General features: G+C 48.3%; 1 protein-coding gene across 1 annotated transcript in view; it reads right to left on the bottom strand.

Annotated features, from left to right (window-relative positions):
• Nucleotides 1-3,573: 3,573 nt before the first annotated feature.
• Nucleotides 3,574-23,760, bottom strand: part of ALG9 (ALG9 alpha-1,2-mannosyltransferase) — a 34,785-nt gene continuing 14,598 nt past the window's right edge. Inside the window, 12 exon segments of the mRNA XM_054517093.1 lie at nucleotides 3,574-5,049; nucleotides 9,852-9,982; nucleotides 12,439-12,568; nucleotides 13,215-13,362; nucleotides 14,187-14,316; nucleotides 16,003-16,157; nucleotides 17,645-17,767; nucleotides 21,304-21,327; nucleotides 21,330-21,408; nucleotides 21,911-21,998; nucleotides 22,282-22,417; nucleotides 22,799-22,887. Of these exon segments, the coding sequence (XP_054373068.1) occupies nucleotides 4,929-5,049; nucleotides 9,852-9,982; nucleotides 12,439-12,568; nucleotides 13,215-13,362; nucleotides 14,187-14,316; nucleotides 16,003-16,157; nucleotides 17,645-17,767; nucleotides 21,304-21,327; nucleotides 21,330-21,408; nucleotides 21,911-21,998; nucleotides 22,282-22,417; nucleotides 22,799-22,887 (1,354 nt within the window). The 3' untranslated portion in view covers nucleotides 3,574-4,928.

Raw genomic sequence — 23,760 nt, forward strand, 5'->3', positions numbered from 1 at the left:
TAAAATAAAATAAAATAAAGTAAAAGAAAATAAAAGAAAATAAAGTAAAATAAAGTAAAAATAAAATAAAATAAAATAAAATAAAGTAAAAGAAAATAAAATAAAGTAAAATTAAAATAAAATAAAATAAAATAAAATAATATAAAATAAAATAAAATAAAATAAAATAAAATAAAATAAAATAAAATAAAATAAAATAAAATAAAATAAAAATAAAATGGAACAGCCACACATTTGAGCTGATAACCAAAAGGAGCTGCCATTAGGAGCAATTCTCTCCTCTGAAATCAAGGTTTAAAAACCACCCTCACAGGGAAGGATTTCTCCCCAGTATCCAACCTAAACTTCTCCTCTTTCAGTTAGGAATGTCCTCATCATATTGTTCTAATTCAGGGTCTGGAAAGGTTTCCCCCATCCCTCAGTGGACAATGCAGGAGCTGAGGTTCCCTTCCCCTCTAAGTCTCTCCAGGCTTATTTTTAGGCAGTTTACAATTAATTCTTTTGGAGAAAAAAAAAAAAAAAAACAAACCCAACCAATTAGAAGTGCCATTGTGCCATTGAACAGTAGGATGAGGACCTTTCTAACTGGGAGAGGAGAAGTTTAGGTTGAATATTGGGGAGAAATCCACAGCTGGAGCTGTGCCAGGGGAGGTTTAAGGGGTACCAGGGCAATGCTCTTCCTATTGGGGATATTTTTTTTTTTTTGGCTTCAGCTGCGAGGGCACAGAGATGGATTTCACTTGGCCAAGCTGCAGAAAGCAATTAAGGAGCTCTGCCTTCCCCTTCCAGAGGAGGAGAAAAGTTTCCTGCTGCAGCCAAGCAACTCTGACAAATCAAAGACTTTGCCAGGGAGGATCTTCAAGCCTCTTGTTGGAGAAGCAGAAAGGCAACGCTGAGCTGAAAGGCAGGGCAGGAAATGTCAATTCCTCTCTGGAAAAACATTCTTGGGGATCACAGGAACTGCAGAAATGGGGAAGTTAAGTGTGCCAGTAATTGAAAATAAAGAGACCGAGGACTTGCAGCGACATTGGGGTGGATGTCTCACCATCCCCAGCTGGAATCTGGGGGGCTGGAAGGAGGAGCTCAGGTGGGGAGAAGCTCCCACAGCAGCTCAGGCAGGTGCTGGCCAAGCAGAGATCCCTTTTCCTTGCCAGCTTTGGAGAGGCAGAGAGAAAATCATGGGGGTTTATAAGCAAAGCTGTCTCTAAGGCAGCAGTTTGCAGAGTCTAATAATAGGGTTTGGGCTGGGTGTGATCCAGGCAGAGCTGCACAGAGCTCCTGTCCTGGGAGCAGATTCCCAGGAAGCTGTGAAGGGAAGGAGCCAAACCTGGGAATGAATTCCTCTCCTTGGATTCTCACACCTGAGCACACCTGGCACCTGCTGCAGAGGCTGCCAGGGGTGCGGAAAAGCCAAAATCAGGGTGAGAGCACGACCCTGCCATGCCCTGAGCACCAGGCAGGGCCCAGCCCAGAGCTGGCACGGTGGAATCACCCCCCAGCCACATCCACAGCCCTGGGGCCGCTGACTCCAAGTGCTGGAGCTTCCCCAGCAGCTCCCGGGGGAGGATGAAAAACAGGAAAGGTCAAACCAGCCTGGGCTTTGTGCAAGGGAGAGAACAGGGCTGGGCTGGGCAGCACCTGGACAGGCTGCTCTGAGGCTGGGGCATTCCAGGGAGCAGCTCCCCACCCTGCTGCTCACTCTGAGCCTGCCCAAGCTGCTCATTTCAACACAGGATTCCTCTGAACTCCCTCGGGCTGGACAGGGGTTACATCCATGCCACGAGGAGGAGCCCAGAGCTGCTGGGTGGGACGCAGGAGCTTCAGCCTTTCTGTGCAAAGATGTTTGTCTGCAGCCTGTGAGATCTGTGAGAAGGTGTGGTGGGGGAGACCAAACAGGAAAGCCTCATCAATGTTATTGCCTGGCAAAAGATTTGGAGAATATGGAAACTATAAGCGAGATTGAAATGAAAGCAAGCTTTGAGATCCCTCAGTTACTGAACAACTGGAAAACAATGGTGTGGCTGCTGAAGGTGATCCCCTTTTGATGGAAAAACACCCTCTGCTTGCAGACAGGCCCAAGGGGCAGAGCAGACCCTGCAGCTTGGCAGAAGGGCCCAAGAGGAGTTTATAGGGTTTAAAATGTAACACAGGATGGTGATGTAATGATTCTTATAGGCTGTATGGAAATGCTGTAGGATTTGTGTCTTTGACTAGATTGGTTAGTGAGAATCAGAATATTCAACACAGAAGAAGATTTATTGTATTGTAATGGGAACCTCACTCTCTTACCCTCTTACCCTCTCATCTTCTCTCTCTCATCCTCTTTACCTTTCTCTTTACTTCTCTCACTCCTGCTCCAGCTGTGCCTGGCAGCTCCCAGCAGGGCCCTGCACTTGGCCCTTTGCAGTAAACCCCAAGTTCCCAGCCCTGGTTTCAGAGATCTCTGCTCTCTGTCCATCCCCACCATCCTACCCCCAGTGCTCCCACAAGGTGTTTGCAGCCTGTGGGATCTGTGAAAAGCTGTTTGTTGGTGGGATCTGTCCTGTCTAACACTCACCCAGCAATTCACCTCCCCAGCAGAACCCACAGGGCTGAGCACTGCCCCTGCTCACTCCCAGGGACAAACACTCGCTGTGTTCCTCTGGAAAACACTGGTAACTCCTAATTATGGCCAAGTTATCAGTTCCAGAACAGGAAAGGAAGGTGGAGCAGGCACAGTGGTTTCCAGTGGGTGCTCACAGCACTGTGCCCACACCAGCCAGGGCCGAGGGCAGGGGACAGTGACAGTGACAGCCCAGAGCTGCTGCCATCCCTGCTCGGGCTGTGCCTGCTGTGACTCCAGGTCAGGGGTGAGCAAGGGAAGAGGCAGCCAGCAGGGCAAGTCCAGGTTTGGATTCAGCAGCACCACAGAGCCCTGGGCGAACTTCCCTGAGGGGGGAGAGGATGGACACAGACACAGAACCTGGTGCCAGCTCTGCCCTCCCCGGCCACTGCACGAAACCCTCAGAGCTCCACAGCTGCCACCCGGGAAGGTGGGACCTGCATTTCCCCAGGGATGGCACCACTCTGACACCCCCTCAATCTGAATTTAGAGCCTCAGCTTCCAGCTGCTGCCCCAGGGAGTGGGGTGCACTGGGATCCTCCATGGTGTGACCATCCAGGCCCCGGGCAGGGCACTGGTTGCAGCACAAGCATTAAGAAAAAAATCCCTTAATGGGATTCAGAACCTCCTCCTGTTTCTGAGGTTGATGCTGTGATTCAGCCCAGCCTTGCTGCTCATCCAGCTCCTCCTGCTCTGTCCCAGCAGGATCAGGCTGGATCACAGCCCTCCCACCCTGCTGAGAGCTGCACCCACCACCTGAACCAACACAGGGATCCCCAGAGCTTTTCCTTTTTTGGATCCCAAACATCCAAATCTGCTCCCCAACCCCCTGGTCAGAGCAACCCAACCACAGCCACAGCACGAAGGAGGTGCAGAACATCCCCTCTGCTCCATCCCAATCCCAATCCCATCCCAATCCCAATCCCAATCCCACAGAGTTCCAGGCATGTGAGTGAAAACAGCTCCCTCCATCCAGCTGGTGATGCTGCACATTTAAAAATAGAAATTTAACAAGCACAGCGCTGCTCTGAGGCATGTTGGACCCACGTAACACATCCTGGCTATTCTGGGAAACAGAACTGCAAAAAAAAATTAAGAAAGAAAGGATTCATCCTTCTCCTCTCTGGTTGATTCCAGAATTTTTAAGATGCTGAAGTCCAGAAGTCAAAGGATCTTGAAAAAAAATCATTATAAATAGCAGACACACACTTGGCTTCACAGATAATACAAATATTGATCCCATTAAACACATAATTGTCCCAGTTTGGTTCTTTCTTCCCAAAAGCAGAGGTTTATCCCTGGCAATGTCTCCTGGACAGAGCAGCTTTGGCTGTTCCTCTGTGGTGCACGAGGGTTCGCTCCTGGAGATCCAGTGCATTCCAGTTCACTGTCAGTCAGGTGTTCTTCCTCCTTTTCCCTTTGGAAAATTCCTAAACTTTGTTACCTGAAAGAAAAATTCCCTGGGTGAAAGACACAGCAGGTGAGGAGAGCAGAGGGGCAGGTGGGGGAGACACAGAGAGAATTTGAGCTGGATTTTCCCACATTTGCAGCCTGGAGCAGAACCTCAAGGTGCCACCCCCTGTTTTATTTTCCATTTTTCTCTTCTCTCGTGTAAGGGGAGTTTGGGGGGCAGCAGGGATACCCCATCTCATTTTCCATTTTTCTCTTCCCTGGTATAAGAGGGCCATTTTATTTTCTATTTTTCTCTTCTCTGGTATAAGAGGGCAATTTTATTTTCCATTTTTCTCTTCTCTGGTGTAAGAGGGAACACGGGGAGCAGCAGGGATACCCCATCTTATTTTCCATTTCATTTTCCATTTTACTCTTCTGTGGTGTAAGAGGGGAACACAGGGAGCAGCAGGGATACCCCATCTCATTTTCCATTTCATTTTCCATTTTACTCTTCTCTGTTGTATGGGGGGTTCGGGGAGCAGCAGGGATACCCCATCTTATTTTCCATCTCATTTTCCATTTTACTCTTCTCTGGTGTAGGAGGGGAACACGGGGAGCAGCAGGGATACCCCATCTCATTTTCCATTTTATATTCCATTTTACTCTTCTCTCGTGTAAGGGAAGTTTGGGGAGCAGCAGGGATACCCCATCTCATTTTCCATTTTTCTCTTCTCTGGTGTAGGAGGGAACACAGGGAGCAGCAGGGACACCCCATCCACAGGTGGCTGCTGGATTTTCCAATGGCTCGAGGCAGAGGAGCGGAGGCTGCCAGGGCTGCTCAGGGAACCCTCCCAGCCCCATCCTTCCCTCGGGGCGGCTCTCCAGGAGTGCCAGCAGCTGCTCTGGGCGGGTTTTTGGCTGGCCCAGGTGTGTCCTAGCCCCCCAGTTTCCTCCTGGGCTGCCTCCTGCGGGCCTTCAGGATGCTGTAGTTGGCGTAGCGCGTGTGCTGCTCCGACAGCAGCGGGACGTAGAACGCGCGCAGCAGCCGCGAGGACCTGGGGCAGCAGGAAGGGAAAGGAAAAATAAAATAAATCATCCCTCAGCGCCCAACCCTCTCCTCTTGGTGCCACCAGAGCTGGCTGGCACAGGTCTAAGAGTCCAAGCTGTGCGGCATTCACGTTCTCTGGAAAAATCCCTTCAAGAAATCTCTTGGAAAATCCCTTCGCCCAGGATTTTTCTCCTGGGAAGCCTCAGAGAAAAAGGAAAACAATTTTATCTATTTATTTTTTCATCTATTTATTTTTATCTTTTTAAAAAAATCTATTTATTTTATCTATTTTATTTTTTTATCTATTTTCTTTTTTATCTATTTTATTTTTTATTTTATTTTTTATCTTTTTTTTTAATTTAACAATTTTATATCATTTGCTTCTCCTGTGTTTTGCTCATGTGGAATGTGTTTGGGGACTGTTCACCCACAGGTGATTGTTTCATTGGATTTTGCTGTGAGTTGTTTTCACTCTTTGGCCAATCAGGGCCAAGCTGTGTCAGGACTCTGGAGAGAGTCACAAGTTTTCATTATTACCTTTTTAGCATTCTGTAAGTATCCTTTCTGTATTGCTTGGTTATTTATGAGAGGAATAGCAGATTTGTATTTACAAACAAGCTGTGGAGCTGCTGGTGGATAAAACCAGCACTGGGAGAGAAAAGAAACAATGGGAAGGATTCCACTGATTGATGAATGGATAAAGAGATTTGCTTTTACAAATAAACTTTAGGTTTGCTGATAAATGAAATTAGACATTGAAAGATGAAAGAAACAATGGGGAAGGAAAACCCCTAAATTCCCTAAGAATTAAAAATTAAAAGGGAGGGTTATATATTAGAGGGAAATCTTAGTATAGTATTATTTTATACAATATAGTATCATAAAATAATAAATGAGCCTTCTGAGACCATGGAGTCAGATTCATAATTCCCTCCTTATCCGGGGTTCAACACAAATCCAACACAACCTCGTGCCCACCGTCCATTTCCAGCAGGACTGAGTGGGAGAGAGGGCAGGGAGGTAATTACTGAGAGTAATTATGGAGTATTGAAATTATTGAGAGAAATTCAACTGAACTGTAATTATTGAAAGACATGAAATCCCAGATATCAGCAACCAGGGGCTCCTGGGGGTCACACAGCTCTGTCTTTCGGGGCACTGTGAAGGTGAAGGGGTCGTTTCCCCCCTGGAATCTCCTCTTTTCTATCCCATCTTTTCTATCCCATCCTTTTTGCCCCACGCCTCTCTGAGAAGCAAAAAGCAGCTCCAGTGGGCACTGGCATTTTGCAGTTTGGCTCTGGAGCCGATCTTCTGTGGAAATATTGAATTACAGAGGGCTGGGCAGCTCTAAACCCACACTCACCCCACGCCCTGCCAGGGCTGGGAGCTGGCATTTCACAGCCTTTCAAAAACGGGACCAGTGGAGCACGGAGGGCTTAATGATGTCTGGGTGAAATTAGCACCTTTGATTGGGTTGCTAATTGCTGGAGCTGCGCTGGCTGAGGGCATTGTGAATGAATGTATTCTCTCACTAATGGTACGGTCCGGGTTTCGGTGTGAAGTGGACAAATAAAACCTCCTTCAGCAGCAGCTCTGAGCTTTGTGAGGCTTCAAAAATCTGAGCAACCCATTGAAATCGGGGCTGAGGCAGAGCTTTGCTTCCTCAGCACCACAGCTGCTCTTTTTGTGTCTTTAAGATCACCTGGATGGGAAAACATCAACCCTGCCAGCCACGAGTGTCACCCGAGTCACAGAAACCTTGGAAAAGCAGTAGCAGCAGCAGCAGCTCTCAGACTCTCAGATCTGGATTGCTGAGTGCTCAGGGATGGCACACTCCCGCTGGTCACTTCACCCCCCAGCTCTGCTGCTCTGCACACCCAATTCGAGCGATTTTTATTATTTTTTTTTCCCCATCAGAAAGACGGATTGTGTTTTGTTTGCCTGCACTGGAGATCTTTCAAAAACGCAGCAGAAAAACAAAGGCAGGAACTGCCACTGGGAGCTGCATCTCCCCAGGGGCTGCCGAGGCTCTGGCACAGCCTGGCTGGGCTCAGCTGGGACCAGCAGCTCCTGCAGCCTCCCAGCTCAGAGACAGAGGGGACCTTCACCTCCTGTCACCTCCCCGTGTCAGCTCAGCCACCTCAGACAGCAGATGGCACACGGAAGGGGCTGGGTGACAGATGACAGGGAATATATTTAATGTTCTATTTGCATTTGCTGCTAAATTTGTCCCCCGGAGATGGAGTGTGTGGAGCCTGGATCAGCACTCGGCTCCCAGCAGCAGGGCTGCTCCAGGCTGGCTGAGCAGGGGCTGCTTTGCCAGGGATTTTGGGCTCTGAAAGAGGCGCTGCTGCAGGACAGAGCAGCTCCCAGAGCTGGAAGCACCGTGAGCCTTGGAGCTAAGCCTGTGTCTGCCTGAATTTCAGGAGAAACAGCTCAAAAGCTGCTCCGGCAGTGCCAGAGGAAGCTGTTGTGGGATGGAAGGAAACCCCAAGTGAAGATGTTCCAGATGTTCCCATATTCCCAGACTAACATGGACTGGCAGCACTTGGGCACCTGCACTGGTGAGAGATCCCTCCTAAAACTGCATTTTGTAACCTGAGATTGGTGAGAGCAGAGCTCAGAGAGGCAGGAGCAGAGCAGGGAATGGCACGAATGAGGCTGAACTCTGCCACGGAGCCACCTGGGCAGGTCCCAGAGCCACCTGGGCAGGTCCCAGAGCCACCTGGGCCAGTTCCAGTCACAGGGACAGGTCCCAGAGCCACCTGGGAAGGTCCCAGTGCCACCTGGGCAGGTCCCAGAGTCACCTGGGCCAGTTCCAGTCACAAGGACAGGTCCCAGAGCCACCTGGGCGGGTCTCAGTCACAGGGACAGGTCCCAGAGCCACCTGGGCAAGTTCCAGTCACAGGGACAGGTCCCAGAGCCACCTGGGAAGGTCCCAGAGCCACCTGGGCGGGTCTCAGTGCCACCTGGGAAGGTCCCAGTGCCACCTGGGCGGGTCCCAGAGCCTCCCAGCCACAAGAAGCTCATGATCAAAGCTCTCTGAAAGCCCTTTAATGTTTGCACTTCCTCTGGAGGTTAAGTTCTGTACCAACACACGCATTTCAGAAGTAATTCAGCTACTTTAAAAACAAAAATATGGAAAACAACCCGAGGAAAACAGCATTAAAGGGAACAAGACAGCCTCTTATCAATGCTATGTTCCTGCAAGGTGACCCAATCATTAATTTTGCACAGAGAATTTTATTTTTTTTTTTGATGGAAAACCCAAGTGTTTGGAGCAAGCAGACAGCTCAGCCCTAAAGAGCTGGAAAATATGTGCTCCTCAGAGGGGAGCTGTGATATATTTCCCCTTTTCTGTGCCAGATTCGGAGCATTCAGCCAATATAGAATTAAATGGACCTTGGCAAAGCAGCTTCCTGAGGAGCATAATTAGCTGGTGGCTCGGAGTGCTCTCTAATTCAATTAGCAGCAGCATTTATCAGAGCCAGCTGAGATTTACATTTGCACTTGCTGACGTCAATGGGAGGCTCACAGTGAGCCCCAGAGCCTCCAGTGCAGCAGGACTGAACCGAGCTGCTGGGGTCATTGATTTCACTGATTTCATTGATTTTCACACAAGAGCTGCGCTTTGGGCTGAGCTGGGGAGGTGCTCCATGGTTTGGGTTGATTTTTTTTTTTTTGCCCCTTGCTCTGCAACCGCAGAACTGCAAACCTGAAACCTCAACTCAGCTCCAGAGATCAGGCAAGCAAGATAAAGCAGCTGTGAGAACACACGAATGTGGCTTTAAAGCAGAAATGCACATTTAAGGGCAAATCTTCTGCACAAGGAGAGCCTTTGATGCCTCAATTGCCTCGTTAATAAAAGTCATTGGCCACCTCCCCCTTGCCCCAATGTAGCAGCAGGTTGTCCTGGAAAATGCAGCTCATGGAAGACCTTGCCAAGGAAAGCTGTTTGTGTCAGGGAGCTGGGAACAGCAGAGCCCTCCTGGGAGCTGCCCAAACACCCCCATCCCTGCCCTGCTCTTCCCAGCCCCACTCCCTGCAGGGCCCAGGCAGGAAGCAATCGGGTCCCTCATGGAAAACAGGAGGGCACTGAACTCTGGGTTGGTTTGGTACAGAGGTTTTTCCAGCCTCTGTCCTGGGGTGACACCTTCAGGAGCTCTGAAGGGCTAAATCACATCCTTGTACAGCTGAGGAGTGTTCCTGTGTTTGCAGGAATGCAGGAACATCATTCCCAGCCCTGATCCCACTCCCTGCCAGCCTGGAGCTGAGCAAATCCCAGAGCCTGCAGCAAGGTGCTCAGTGAGCAGCACAGCTCTGTAGGACAGACTCCAGCAGGGATCTCTCCCATGGATTTTCTGGTGCCTCATCAAGGTGTGGCCCTGCTGACTGCCTCCCCTCTCTGCCAGCTTCCAGAACATTCTTCAGATCTCATCCCCTCTGATGATTTATGCCTGTCTTGAATCTGGCTGGGACAGAACAGAGTGAAAAGTCTCCTGGGAGGAGGTCACATCCACCTCATTTCTTTGGAAAGCAACTCCCAAAAAACATGGCTTCAGAGGAAGCTTTATAAAGAAATTGTTTATTTCTTTATAAAAATATTCCTCACCACCCTCCTCCCAGGGTTTCACCCTCTAAAGCAACTTAGGTCATAAATTTTGCAAGCAGGAGTTTGACAAAGGCTCCATTTTGCTGGGAATTGCATTTCAAGCTGGCATTTGCCCATGGATCTCTCCTCCCTGCCCACTTTTGCAAACAGAAATCCCAGACTGCCCCATCCCTCCCTCTCCAAAGTGCAAATCCTACCTGGAAGCATCCAGGAATGGCTTGTAGGCAATGGTCACCCACTCCTCCCTGTTGGAGGAGTACCTGGGCTCCCTGGGGGTCTCTGCTGCTGTGTCCAAGTCCACCAGGTAGTGGCATTTGGAGATGTCAATCTGCAGGGACACAGACAGTGCTGGCTTTAGGCTCTGTGCTCACTCACAGCAGTCAGAAGGGGCTGCACTCCCCGCAGCAGGTGGAAAGCTCTGTGCAGGACACAGGTGACACCATTCATTGTGTGGGGGAATCCAGCTGGAGAGCACATTATGAAACCTCCTCCTTCCCGCTGGGAGCCCTGTGTCTTATCCTGCCCTACTCCCTCCAACTCTTCCTTGAGTGATTTCAGCTCACTCTCCCACAAAATTTTACTGCCAACTTTCTTGGCCGTGCTTGAGATCCCTTTTTTGAAGCACCTTTGGGGTTTGATGTAACAATTTAGGCTGGAAACAATTTAATTAGGTGGATAGCAGATGGCTCTGTGGCATCACAACTGAGTGGCAAATGAAATTACACCACAGGAAACGCAGCTGAGGATGCTGAATCCACTTTGTGCTCTGTGTGAGAGGAACATTCCAGGCCCTGGAAGAGGCTCTGGCTCATTAGCACAAGGACTCCCAAACCACTAACCGAGTTTTTCTGGAAGTGATGGAGAATCATTCAGAGAAAGACAAGTTGCTGCCTCAAGGACCTCACTTGCCTCATCCTAAATGCTGCCCTGACTCCAAATTCCCGGTGCAAGCCACGTTTCCCTTGTATTTTCACATTCCTTCAATTACAATGAAGCCAAGGATGATATTCCTCCTGCTCTGAGGGCCAACACAGCACCTCTGCATTCATTTTGAGATTTACACAAGACCTGGGTGATGCCCAGACCTTGAAATGAAAGAAAGGAACTCGTTCTGCTGAACAAAGCTGTGAGGGATTTCTAAACTACATCCTCTCCTCTTCTGTTCCCCTTTCCTTTTCCTCCTCCCACTCTTTCTTTATTTGATACCACTGCTCTGCCAAGTGGAGGAGAGCTGAGTTGGATCCCACCCTGGCTGACAGGAGTGGGAACAGCCCAGAGCTGGAGCTAAGGGCACATCTGCTGCTGCCACGGGGTCTGGAGGGTGCTGGAAGTGAAGAGAAAATGCTTAAAAACCCTTTTCATTGAAGGCAGCTGCTGTTAGCAGCTTTCAGCCTAATCTGCTGGTCCTGCTTGGATGTATCTTGGGAAGAAATAATATTCCTTATCTGTTTCTTAGCACTTTCAGAGACAAATGCACCTCCCCAGCTGGGCAAGTGCAAGGTAAGTGCAGCTCGATGTGATTAAGGAAAGAGAGATTGCAAAACAAGATCAAATCACTCTTCCCCCAGTGTCTCATAGCAACAGGAACACTGAGGTTCCCTCTTCCATTTCCAAGCAGAGCAGTAATAGATACTCACACCTGGAACAGTGAGATCACAGCCATTAAAGGCTTTATCCATGGCTCAGATAATCCTCCTGAACCATTTGTTTTCTCCCCTTTAAATGACCAACAGCCTCGTGCTATTGAGATTTATCCCCTCTCACAGTCCTGACCAGTTCTTGCTAATTATTCTTCTACTCTTTAAAAAAATCTGAACATGCTGGTACTCACTAAATCTGGGGAAAGATCTTGATCTCCTGGTGTAATTAGCAGGCCAAAAGTAAGAGTTTTAAGCCCCTGTTTAATTTCTGATTTCTCAAGTCCTAGGCCCTTGAGCTTGCATGAGAAAGAACAAAGTTGTAGGGTGACATTAAGGAGCAAGCATGAAACAAAAGTGTGTTTTGCTCTATTAGTCACAGGCTGGAGCAGCCAGCTGTCTGTGCTAAAAATAAGCCCCAGTTAAAGATTTCATAAATTAAATGCACTGCAGCAGACAGCTCCTCTCAGGTGGGAACACGCCTCCTTCCCATTTCCAGTAACTGCATAATGAGCCTCAAAATAAGACTTTTAACCCAGAAGACTGCCAAGATTGAACCTGTCAGTAATTTTAAACATTGCTAGCTAGCAGTAATTTTAAGACATTCCTATCTGTGTTTTGTTTAGTTCAACCAGGAAATAAATCAATAATACCAATATACATTATCTTAGCAGATTCCCACTAATGCAATTAAGTTCCAAATTAAGTTCCTCCTCCTCAGTTGAAAATATGATGAATAGTTTTATATTTAAAAAGAAATGAAAGAGGAAAATTTCAATTCCTGCTCAGTGACAAATATTTTCTGTGGGGGACTTCAAATTACTCATTCCTGTGATCACATTAACACACTACACTAAACCCAAAACTGCAGTAATTAGGAATTCTTACTTCTGCTGCTTCTTTTATTATCATTATGTTTTCAAACTGGCAGATGAAAGGCAAACAGAAGCCACTCACAAGAATGGGGAGATTTCCAAGTGCTGCAGAGGGACCAATTTTGCTTTGGAACTCCCCAGGAAGCAGAAATGGGGAGAGGTATTGAATTAATTTATATTATCCAGCAGAAATGGGGAGATCCACTGTGAGGCATTGCAATAATTTCCATTATCCAGTGAGGTAAGGGAAAGAAAGCAGAGCAAATCCTTACATATCGAGATGGCTCCTCTTTGTTCTGGTCGTTCATGTCTGCAGGAATGATCCTGGTGGCCAAGGGCCCCTTGGCAAAGGGTTTGGGCAACTGGCCCCGGAATTCTGACAGGATGAACTGGAGCTGCCAGCTGCAGAGAGCAGGGAGAGCATGGTGTGAGAGCACCAGGACCAAGGACTCCATCCCCAGGAACTTGTGGCCAGTGTGCTGATTAAAAACCTTCAAAATCCTTTATTTGGGTACTTTTGAGCCCCAAAACCAAGGACACCATCCCCAGGAACTTGTGGCCAGTGTGCTGACCAGAACCCTTCAGAATCCTTTATTTGGGTACTTCTGAGCACCAAAACCAGAACCAAGGACTCCATCCCCAGGTACAGCAAGGATCCCCAGGAACTTGTGGCCAGTGTGCTCATCAGAACCCTTCAGAATCCTTTATTTGGGTACTTTTGGGCCCCAAAACCAAGGACACCATCCCCAGGTGATCCCCAGGAACTTGTGGCCAGTGTGCTGATTAAAAACCTTCAAAATCCTTTATTTGGGTACTTTTGGGCCCCAAAACCAAGGACACCATCCCCAGGCACACCAGAGACTCCCAGGAACTTGTGGCCAGTTTTTCTGATGAAAAACCTTCAGAATCCTTTATCTGGGTAGTTTAATATTGTTTATGACACTGCTGGTGACACCAGAGATCCAATTCCTGAGGGTTCCCCACACCCATTACTGTGCCCCTCGTTATCCACCTGCCCTAATTGCCCCTTTCCCATGGCAGCACTCACTTGTCTGGCAGGAGGAAGCTGCTGGGGAACCTGTGCCACTCCTTTCCCACACAGACATGCACTGGCCTCCCCTCTGGCACCGTGTGGATGCTGGGGTCAGTGGCAATCCTGTGGAATTCAGGGTACAGGTCCAGGGGCCCGTGGTAGCCTGTGGGAGGCAGAACATCATAATTAAGGTTAAAGGAAGAAGGGTTATTTAATTAAAGCCTGTTTCATGTATAAATTTTTAACTGGTAACTCAGTGAATAAATGAAATGGTCTCTGCTAAGAAGTGGCTGGATTCAAAGCTTCCCCTCTTACCCTTGGTGCCCCTACCAATTTTATTCACATTTCCCTGTCCTGGCTGTCAATGGCCACCAAAACCCCCCCAAAAAATACTGATGAGGTGGGAAGGCTTTGATTCCATCTCCATTAAGGACTCATGCACCTAATTCACATTTTACACAGGAAAATGCTTTTCCAAGTGGGATTATCCATCTGAAGGCTGAAGTATCTCCTTTGAAAAGAGTCAGGTTTTAGATCAGTGGAGTTTACTGGTGAAAGGTGAAGAGGATTTTTAAGTGATGTAATTTGGTGACCCATTCACACATATATATGGATGAATGTATAATTAATAATTAATTAATGGTGACCAGCAGAATTTATTCCTTCCCCTGCAGCAACAACACCCAAACTTCTCAAGGACAAACTTCTCAATAAATTATTTTACCTGCAGGGCACAGGTAACATCATTTGAAGGTTTTCAAGCAAAACCTTTGTGGGGGAATCCAGCAGGAGTCCACATTATGAAACCTCCTCCTTCCTGCTGGGAATTCTGTGTTTTACCCTGCTTTACTCCATTAAACTCTTCCTTGAGGGATTTCAGCTCAGTCTCCCACGAAATTTTCCTGTCAACTCCCTTTTCTACAGCACAACTTCTGCAGCCCCGAGCCCCAGAGCCAGGAGAGCAGAGGGCAAATGTGAAACACCAACCTTTGAATAAGGCAACAGAGCGTGACAGTGACAAAAGGCCAAAGAGGAGGACAGTCCCCAGGGCCAGCCAGTTGGAGGACACTGTGTAGTGCTCCAGGCGGTAGCGCTGGAAGATGAAGTGGTAACATTTCTCAGGGAAGAGATTAAAAAAAAAAGAGAGACAATATGAAGTTACTCCAACTCTGATCCATTCAGCAAAATTCTCATTTTTTCATAAAGCTCTTACAACAGTGTATCCCCCACCAGATTTTTTAATTCAGAGCCATCAAAATGACAGAAGCTCATAGGGTTTGGTCTTATTTAAGTGATAATTTGGGGTATTTCAGTGCTTTTTATGCTTTTAGGAAGGCCTCTGGACCTAAAGTTCTCTCTCAGGGGCTGCAGCTTGGTTGCTCCCAGGTAAACCAGGGGCAAGAGTTCCTTTCAGAAGTTCCCTGCAGACTCACCTGATTTTCCATGCTGGACTGAACTCCTGCCTAACACAAGCTCCATGACCCAGATTTCCAGAGTGACCTCTGGTTGTTTACCCTGCCTGCACAAACCACAGCTTTGAAGTGAATAAAACACCACAGAGCACATTCTGCGTCCAGCTTTGAACACAAGTCACTCTGAAAGTGATAAAAGAAAAACTGATAAAAGAAAAATCGATGAAAAGAAAAATTGATAAAAAGAAAAATCGATAAAAAGAAAAATCGATAAAAAGAAAAAATCGATTAAAAAAAACTGATAAAAAGAAAAGCCCTTTAGGTTTGGGTTTTTTTTTCAATTAAAAAGCCATTCTGGGAATAGCCAGGAGGAAATGCATCCAGTCCCTGCCTTGGTCCCTCCCTGCTGCTCTGCAGGAGTGGTTATTCACTCCCTACCCTCAGCTGCTTTCTGCTTCTCTTGTCCTGTTTGCATTTTTCTCATAACATCCACATAGTTTGGAGGGGGACAGTGACAAGCTTGTCCTGCTGGTGGGCAATCAGCTCCAGATTCTCAGCTGGATGCTCCATACTGGGCAAAATGTCATCAAACAGTGGCAAAATATGCAAGAAACGTATAGGAAGCTTTCCTCAAGCCATAGTTACAATAAAAATAAATGAACACTGCTCTGTGATGTTCTGAGAGCACAGAGGAATTCTCAGTCAGAGCCAGAAAATTGGTGCCATTCCAAGCTGGATCCTGTGTGAAGGCAAGGACTGGAACCCATTTGGGAGTGGTGGAGATCCAGGGTGAGAACAGCACCTGAGCAGAGGAAGGATGAGGGACTGAGGGTGGGCAGGAATTGCAGCAGTGCTGCACAGCAGGACAGAGCTGCAACAGCAGGGTGAGGCCAAACAGCTGGAACAGGCTCCAGCAGGGACTCCTGGCTGCATTCCTGAGCCTTTTTAACAGCAGGAGATGAATAATTCTGAGCTTTGGGAAGGTTTATATCAGTCTCTATTAGTGCTTTGCTCTGTGAAGTGTTTCAAGTGATGTTTACTAAACATCCAGTTTTTGGCTCTTCCAAATGTTCAATGCAATTCCCAACATTTAAATGAGATCCTTTTGCCTTTTTTTTTCAGCCCAGTGAGGGAGGGATTCCTTCTGAGACACATCAAAATGCATTTCCTACACACCCACATTCCTGCCCTTGGAGCTGAGCAGCCAAGGAGGCACAATTCCATCAGCAGGTCACTGAACCCTCAGCAACCTCTTGGATTTTGGGTGCTGTTGGCACTAGAGCACCACAACTCCAGAATTCCCGTTTGGGACTGGAGAACAACTCAAAGTCACCATGAAATAACAGCTGGGAAATATTCTCAGCTATTTATTAAAAACCACTGGAATTTACCTGAAGAGCAGAGAGAGCCACAGCACCAGAGAGGCAGATGAGGGGGTAGATGGGGAAGAGAAATCTCTCTTCTTTGTGGGGCTGGCTGAAGAAAATCAGCATCCAGATGTACATGGGAGCCAGGGTCAGCCAGTAGGGACGGCCCAGATTCTGAACTGGAGGAAACAAAACCTCAGCAAAGGAGCAATGCAAGAATTCCTTCTCTTGCACAATCCCCTCTCACGCCCAAAGCCCACTCTGGAGACCCAAACACGCCCTGTCCTGAGCACCACTGCTGCTAAAACCCCAGGTAACACACCCCAAACAGCCAGCAGGGCATTTTCCTCAGAGGATTTTTGCAGATTCCTACAATACTGACAATCCCAACGGCCTTAGGAAGAGCAGAAGCAGAAAACAAGAGTGAGTGGATCCAAGAAGACACAAAAGCCATCAGGAGCTGCCAGGTCTGAGGAGGCAGACAGGAGTGCTGCCTTTCCTGCTGGGCACTGTACACACAAAGATCAGAAAAGGCCTCCTCAGGAGCTGCCCTTCCCCTCCCAAATGGTTGTTTAGAGCCCGAAGTTTGCCCAGCCTTCATTGCCTCATTACAAAAATAACACCGGGAGAGGTCTCCCAGGCGCCTTCTGCCGAACAGAGGAAATAACTGATTCAAAAATAACAACAATTACCCTGAATTTCAGTCACACTGAGGAGGGCTCTACACTGCCCGACAATTTTCAGTCCCTTTCCTACCCCTCGCTACTCCCAACAGCAGAGTTAAGCAATTAAGCCACCGGCATTTCACAGACAATAAGAACAAAGCACTTGGCAGAGTCGCTCCTGCTGTTAAGTACAAGAACACCAAGTGAACAGCAGGAAATCTTGCATTTACAGGAGCTCCTACTGAGCTTTTACTGCTTTCTGAGAGTTTGTCACTCACAGCCAAGGAACAGACACAAGCAAACACCCCTTAACATACATTTTCATCGAGGATTGTGTTACTGTTTGTTGTAGTCAGTTAAAAAAAACCAAAAAAACAGAGCAAAGCAGTGACTGGACTGATGAATCTGGATCTGGAGGCTGCTGCTGAGCCTTGATGAATTTTCCTTAGGAAAACAGCAGAAAGGAATTTACACTTCCCCTCTGGAGTCACTCTCAAGTGTCATGTGCTCAAACTGATGTCATTTTGTTCAAGAAAAAGCCCAGTGTGAAATAGGGAATATTCTGGTTCTTCTTTTTTTTTTTTTGGTTTTTTTTTTTAAACTCTCAGTATATCCACACCCACAGGGACACTTCCCAGAGCAGGGCTCAGTCCTGGCAGCTGAAAAACCCACAGTGGCCAGAACAGCCCAGCTTCAATCCCAAAAGGTTTCTCCCCATTCCCAGCTGCAGACAAGGTGGGAACAACACCAGGTTCAGCTTCCTCCCTCTTCAGGATTATTGACTGGGCCACTCCTGATGGATTAAATGTCACAATGAAGCTCAGGAACCTTTTCAGGCTCACCTTTTTTAACACATTTTTCCTCTTGAGGTGGAGGCAAGGAACAATCCTGAACCTTAATGAGCTCCAGGAACTCTCCTGGTGCTCCAAAGGCTCTCCCTGCTCCCAGGTTCACTCCCAGTAAGGAAAAGCTGCCCTTGGGCAGGCAAACCCTGCACTCACCACGGAATTTCTGCAGAAGACACTCCATCAGACAGGTCAGAGGCAGCACGAGCAGGGCCAGCACAAAAACCACATTGAAGTTCAGAAAGCCATTGATGAAATAGAAGTACCAGGGCTCTGTACCTGAAGGGTGAGAAAAAAGGAAAAAAAAAAAAAAGGTTTGAGGCACAAGCATGAATGGATGGAGCAGCAGCTTTGGCCCTTCTCTGCCTGACACAGCCCTGTGTGAGTATCTCACACTCACCCCTGCCCAAGGAACTCCACTGTCTTCCTGCTCAGAAATTATATTTCTCCTTATTTTTAATCCGAGGGTGAAAAATAGCCAGTATTCCACCTGTTGCTCATGAACCCCAGAGCCAGCAGAACTCTGTGACACAGAGCTCAGCCCCGCATTCAGAAGGACAGCAAGGAAGCAGAGGTGGAGACTTGTAAAACTGGGAAATTTGACCCCAAATTCATTCTTTCTTCCTAACTGCAGAGGAGTCACACAAAACCACACAATGTCCTGTAATTCTGGAGTGAGGATGTTCATTCTGGGTTGGCAGCAACAGAAAAGGTACCAAAAAGGATTAAGAAGGAAAGGAGTTTGTATTCTCCCTTCACCCCAACAAAGACTCTGCCACTAAATGCTGCTTTTGGTCCCTCCTTTCACTCAGCACTATTGAAATGTCCCAAATTCAGCCTGTTCTGACACAAACAGGAGCCAGGCAGCTCTGCCTCCACACTTGGGAACTGGCTGCAAGCTCTGAGGATGTAAACTGAAAGAAACTCCAGTCCAACTGTCATTTATTTAGACTCTTAATTCAGGATGCTTAAAGCCCTTAACAATGAGGAATGCCAGTTCCTCTCCACACATTTCCCACTCTCTCAGTGTGATTAGCTCAATCAGCCAGTAAATGACACGCGGGGGCTTTAATCACTGCACTGTTGTGACATGTGTCACATGCCACAGCAATTTCCTGCAATCAGAGCCACTTACATCGGGTCCGTGTTGAAATTAATCAGACAACTGAATAGCAGCAAGGAAAACCCGAGAGTTCTGCAGCTCCTGCAGCTAAAAAAAGGGGAGAAGCTGCACTGGGGATGTCACAAACATGGCCCTGGAGTCACTGCCTGGCCAAGCAGCTTGGGTTCATAGAGGAAACCCTGAGTTATTAGCTCGGAAAGCAAACAGTAATTATATAAATAAGTTCTAAATCTTTGAAGGGCAAGTCCAGGGACCATCCTGTCACCTTTGTGGCTGAAATGGAAAGCAAAGGGAATTTACCCTGAATTCACCTCTCTCTGCTCTGGTTTCAGATCTGGCAGCCTGGGGGTCAGGAGTGAAGGACACTCCATGAAACACAACTCCACGATCCAAACACAGCCCAGATAACACTGCTAATAAACAGAGCAGCTGCTCTGAAGCTTTCACCAAAGGAAAAGCTGCTCGCTCACATTTTTTTGCAGTGTGACTGAATTGCCCAGAAAAAACAAGCACTGGAGCCTCCCCTCATTCTCCAATGAGGGATTTTCTTCTCTGTGAGAGGCTAAAAAAAAAAAAAATAAAAAGGGGGGACAATAAGAGAAGAGAACAGTGCACAGCAGGCAAAGAGCACCAGGCTGGCTCACTGGTGACGCAGCCATTCAGAGGCACTCAGGCTCAAAGCCTCCCAGGGCAAAAGGGGTTTTATTCTTCTTATCCACACGGCTCAAGGTGAACTGCAGCCTCAAAAAGGAACAACCCCACTGCAGGCAAGAAGTCCTGGCCCAGAACATCATCTCTGAAGCAGGCAGAGGCACTGAGAGCTCTCCGGTAAAGGGAATATGCCTGCAGAGCAGGAGAGGAGCTGGAGAATGTTCCTGCAAGGATGCACATCCCAGAGCTGGGCAGGGGTGGGATCCAGGAGACAGACTGGTGAAAGCAGTGGGAAAGGAACACCCAGGCAGCTCCTGGCACGGTGGTTCCATGGGGAAAAGCAGCTGGAAGCTCTGTCAGACCCCAGTGAGAAAATGCTTTGAACTCTGAGGTTTGGGAATGGGCCCAGGAGCAACTCCAGAACTCAGGAGTGAATCAAATTTAGCCAGGCTGCACCTTGACCACAGGAATGGTGAGGGCAGCTCAGGCCAGAGCAGGGGAGCTGTAAAAGAGGTTTGGGACAAGGAGCCCCACCCTGGGCTGAAGCCTGAGTGCAGGAACTGCAGCTGGCAAGCAGAAACCAAGCTGCAATAATTTGGTCATGAGTCACAGCCCTCGTTCTGATTCAGTGCTGCTACAATGAACAGTCTGCTCACTGAATTTCATTTATTCTCACTCTGCTGAAGAAGCAGGGCTCCACAGAGAAAGGTGGCACACACAGAGCAGTTCCAGCACCTTCCACCCAAGCTGAAAAAAGCTTCCCAAAGTGGGACAAAACTCTGGTCACAAATTAAGTACACAAAAACACCCCAAAGCCTCAGAAACAGGGATGTACTCTTGGCAGCTGTTTTCCCTTGGCTGTAGAAACCAAATCACTCCAGGGAAATATTAATTGCACAGACAATATTTATGTAGAGGGAGCATATTGCTAAAGACAGAGGAAAAAAAAATTAATTGAACCTTGTCTCACAAACACTGCAGTGCTTACACTGGAGATGATCTGGGCTGGTGACTCTGCCCCCATCATGTGAACGTTGGGAAATCCCAGCTTCCAGAGCCAAGAGGGATTGGCCAGCCTTTCATCTCCCCTGGCAGTGTTATTTTTCCCCAGTGTTTTGAAGCTCTCTAAACACACAGCGTTGTCCTGGCCACACTGCATTAAAGAGCAATTCCAGGCAGGCTCCTTTACTAGCCCGAGGATGTTGTGTGAATGTCACTGTGAATAAAACTCTTCAGGACAGATGGGTCCCTGGAGGCTTCTGGAAACAACTCATGCACCAGTGTGGAAAAGGTCAGGCACAAGGCCCTGCCAAAACCTATCAGAGACAGAGCCTGGAGTTTACTTACACAAAACTCCCAGCCCCACACTTCAGAGCCTTCCTGCAGAGGCCAAGAGCCCTGGCAGAGCAGCTGCTGTCCTGCTGTGCCAGGCACAAGTGACAAATCAGCACTCAGCACCACCCAGAACAGCCCCTCAGTGCCAGCTGCCAGAGAAGGCCCTGGTGCTGCTGCTCCCCACTGCTGAGCCCTCCTGGAACAGCTCCTCTGGCCTCACACAGAGACAGAGATGCTGCAGGCATCCCTGGTCTCTGCCAGCCCTTCTGAAGCCCCGCTAGAAATTAATTTCCACCTCTAGAAGTGCAGGATATGGACAGAAGGAAGTGTGGATTCTGCACCATTCCTCACTTTCCCAAAGTTCTGCAGCCTGACTGCGAGGAGCAGCAGCCAGGGACTGATTCAAGCTGACAAACACACACGGGCCACTTGTGCCCAGCCAGTGAGACACCTCCTGGCAGTTTCACGGGAGTGGAAAGTGCAGGAAAGCAGCACAGCTCCCAGGCTGGAGGAACCGGGAGTGCATTGCCAGCTCGACAGAGACATCCCGTGTCCAGAAGCAGCAGCTGCAGCCCTCGGAGCTGGCAGGAGCAGAAGCTGGCAGCTGCTTTTGCTGTAGGGCACGGCACAAGAAGCACTGCAAATCGAGGGCCAGGGCAGCCAGGAAACCTCGGGCTGCCTCCCTGGCTTGGTACCCCAAACTCACCGTAGAGATCGGGCCCATGAGGGTGAAGACATTGTACAAAACGATGTTGAGAGGTGCCACCACCAGCTTCCCATAGTAATAGCTGTCCACCACCACCAAGGGCACCTGGAGGAAAGCAGATTTTGGTTAAAGTGCAGCAGCTCCAGCAGATTTTCCTAAAGGAACTCATTCCTTGTGTTGCCATCCATTCCCTCTTTGTGTTGTGGCATGTCACAGACACATTTTATGGAAAATCCTTTCCTTAGGATTTTTTCTCCTGAGAAGCTGAGAGGCCTCAGGAACAAAATGTAACCAATGGTTATCTGCTGCTGTGGAATGCAACAGGTGCATCTGGGATTGGGCTCATGTGGTTGTTTCTAATTAATGCCCAATCACAGCCCAGCTGTCCGGACTGTCTCAGTCAGTCACAAGCCTTTGTTATCATTCCTTTCCTTTTTATTCTTAGCCAGCCTTCTGATGAAATCCCTTCTTCTATTCTTTTAGTATAGTTTTAATATAATATATATCATAAAATAATAAATCAGCCTTCTGAAACATGGAGTCAGATCCTGGTCTCTTCCCTCATCCTAAGACCCCTGTGAACACCAGCACAGTGGCAGGCACTCACCAAAAACAGGATCAAGGACACCACACACCAGTTCAGGAAACTTTTCCACCTCTTCTTCAGGATCAACAAGTCAAAGGCAATAGGAAGCCTGGAAGAGAGACCAGCTGTCAGCTGGAGGCTTTGAGAACCCCACTGCAGCTTCTGCTGCCCCTTCAAAGCAAGAGACAGAACCACCACTCTGCTCCTACTCCAGATTCATCATCCAGCCCAGGTTTTACCCAAATTAATGCCAGGAAATCTGCCCAACCTGAGTTTTCCAAAAGCCAGGAAGGCTGTAGCAACGATCCTGGGCTAAGCTGGCAGCTCAGTGCCCGCTGGTTCTCCCCAGGCAGGTGAAAAGCAGCTGAGAAAGGGCAGAGAGTGCTCCTTACCCCAGAGCTGCGCTGAAGGGCCAGCCCAGCAGGGCCCCAGCAGCCACCCCCAGCACTGCCACCGAGGTCCTGTCCATGTACCAGCCTGTCATGGCCACCACCGTGGTGTACATGCAGAAACTGCTGGGCAGGAAAGCTGCAACACAAGGGGATTAAAGGTCAGCACAGCTTCCCCACACTTCACACAACGCCTGCTGCAGGTCTTACAGAGGCTGGGAAAACAGGTACAGCCAGCCAGAGGGGACAGCACACAAAGGCAAAGTGCCAAAGTGCCAAAGTGCCAGCTCCTTCCTCAGAACAAAGGCTGTCCAAGGAAGGCAGGCCAAGAGCCTGTTTAAAGGCACTGCAAATATTAAAAAACAGGAGGCAGCAACAGAAACAGGCCTGGAAATTGTAACACAGAGAACAAAACTTGAATCAATGCCTCTTCTGTCATGGGAATACAACAAAGAGCACCCTGGAGATGTGATTTTCTTCTCTCTGAACGTTTGTCAGTGCCAGTGCCAAGCCAACTCACCTGCAGAAGCACAGAACATGCCCGTGCTGAGCACCAGGAAGGCCAACATCAGCCTGCTCACGTGCAGCCCAAACTTCTTGCACACAGCCCTGGGAAGCAGCAGAGAAACAGGTACCACAAAACAGCCCCAGGGAAAAATCAGCAGCACCAAGGCATGCAGAACCACAAACACCCATGCAGCAGCCTGAGAGCTCTGAGCTGGGGCATTCCCAACACTCAGCTGCTGCCTCTCCTGGGGTTTCAGCCTGAGTTACCCCAGTAAAAAACTCTGGGTGGGGCCTGGATTCTCCCAGCTGTGCTTGTGCAAATCTCAGGAGCTTGTGGCTGCACTGCTGCACACTTCCATCCATCCCCTCACCCCTCACAAAACCCCACCATGCAAAACAGCCACAGTTCACCTCTTTACATCAGAATGTGGATGAGAAAATACGTGTCAGTGCTCTGGTTTAAGGAGATGAACTGTGGCTTTTTGACAAACAAAAAACTCATGCAAGGTAGTGGATTAAAAATCAGGAATCAAGAGGCAGCAGGCAAAAATAAAAATCCAATTTAGACAAGGTAATAATTGCATGTTAGGGCTACTGATTTCAGTGGATGTAAACAGCACTGGCAGAGAGATTGCAGACAGCAGCAATCAGTGTGTTCCTGTCAAATTCACTGTGATAAGCAAACACAGCACCAGACTCTCCTCAGTCTGCAACACTCCCACCCTGCTTGCTGCCAGCAGTGAGGAGGAAACGAGTGGAGTCAACAAAATGCTGGAGTAGAGGTGTGGGTGGGAGATCTGGGAGTGCAATTTTGTCCTAATTGTGCGTTCTGACCAACACCTCAGTGAGTTATCATGAGAACTGGTATTTTCTCATCTACACACGAGCCTCAAGCCTATTTCTTGTGGCAGGAACTGTCCCTGGCACTCACACTGCTCCCACACACCCCCTGCAGACACTCTGACACTCACTTGT

The sequence above is a fragment of the Molothrus ater genome, chromosome 22 (assembly GCF_012460135.2).
Source record: "Molothrus ater isolate BHLD 08-10-18 breed brown headed cowbird chromosome 22, BPBGC_Mater_1.1, whole genome shotgun sequence".
Lineage (NCBI taxonomy): Eukaryota > Metazoa > Chordata > Aves > Passeriformes > Icteridae > Molothrus > Molothrus ater.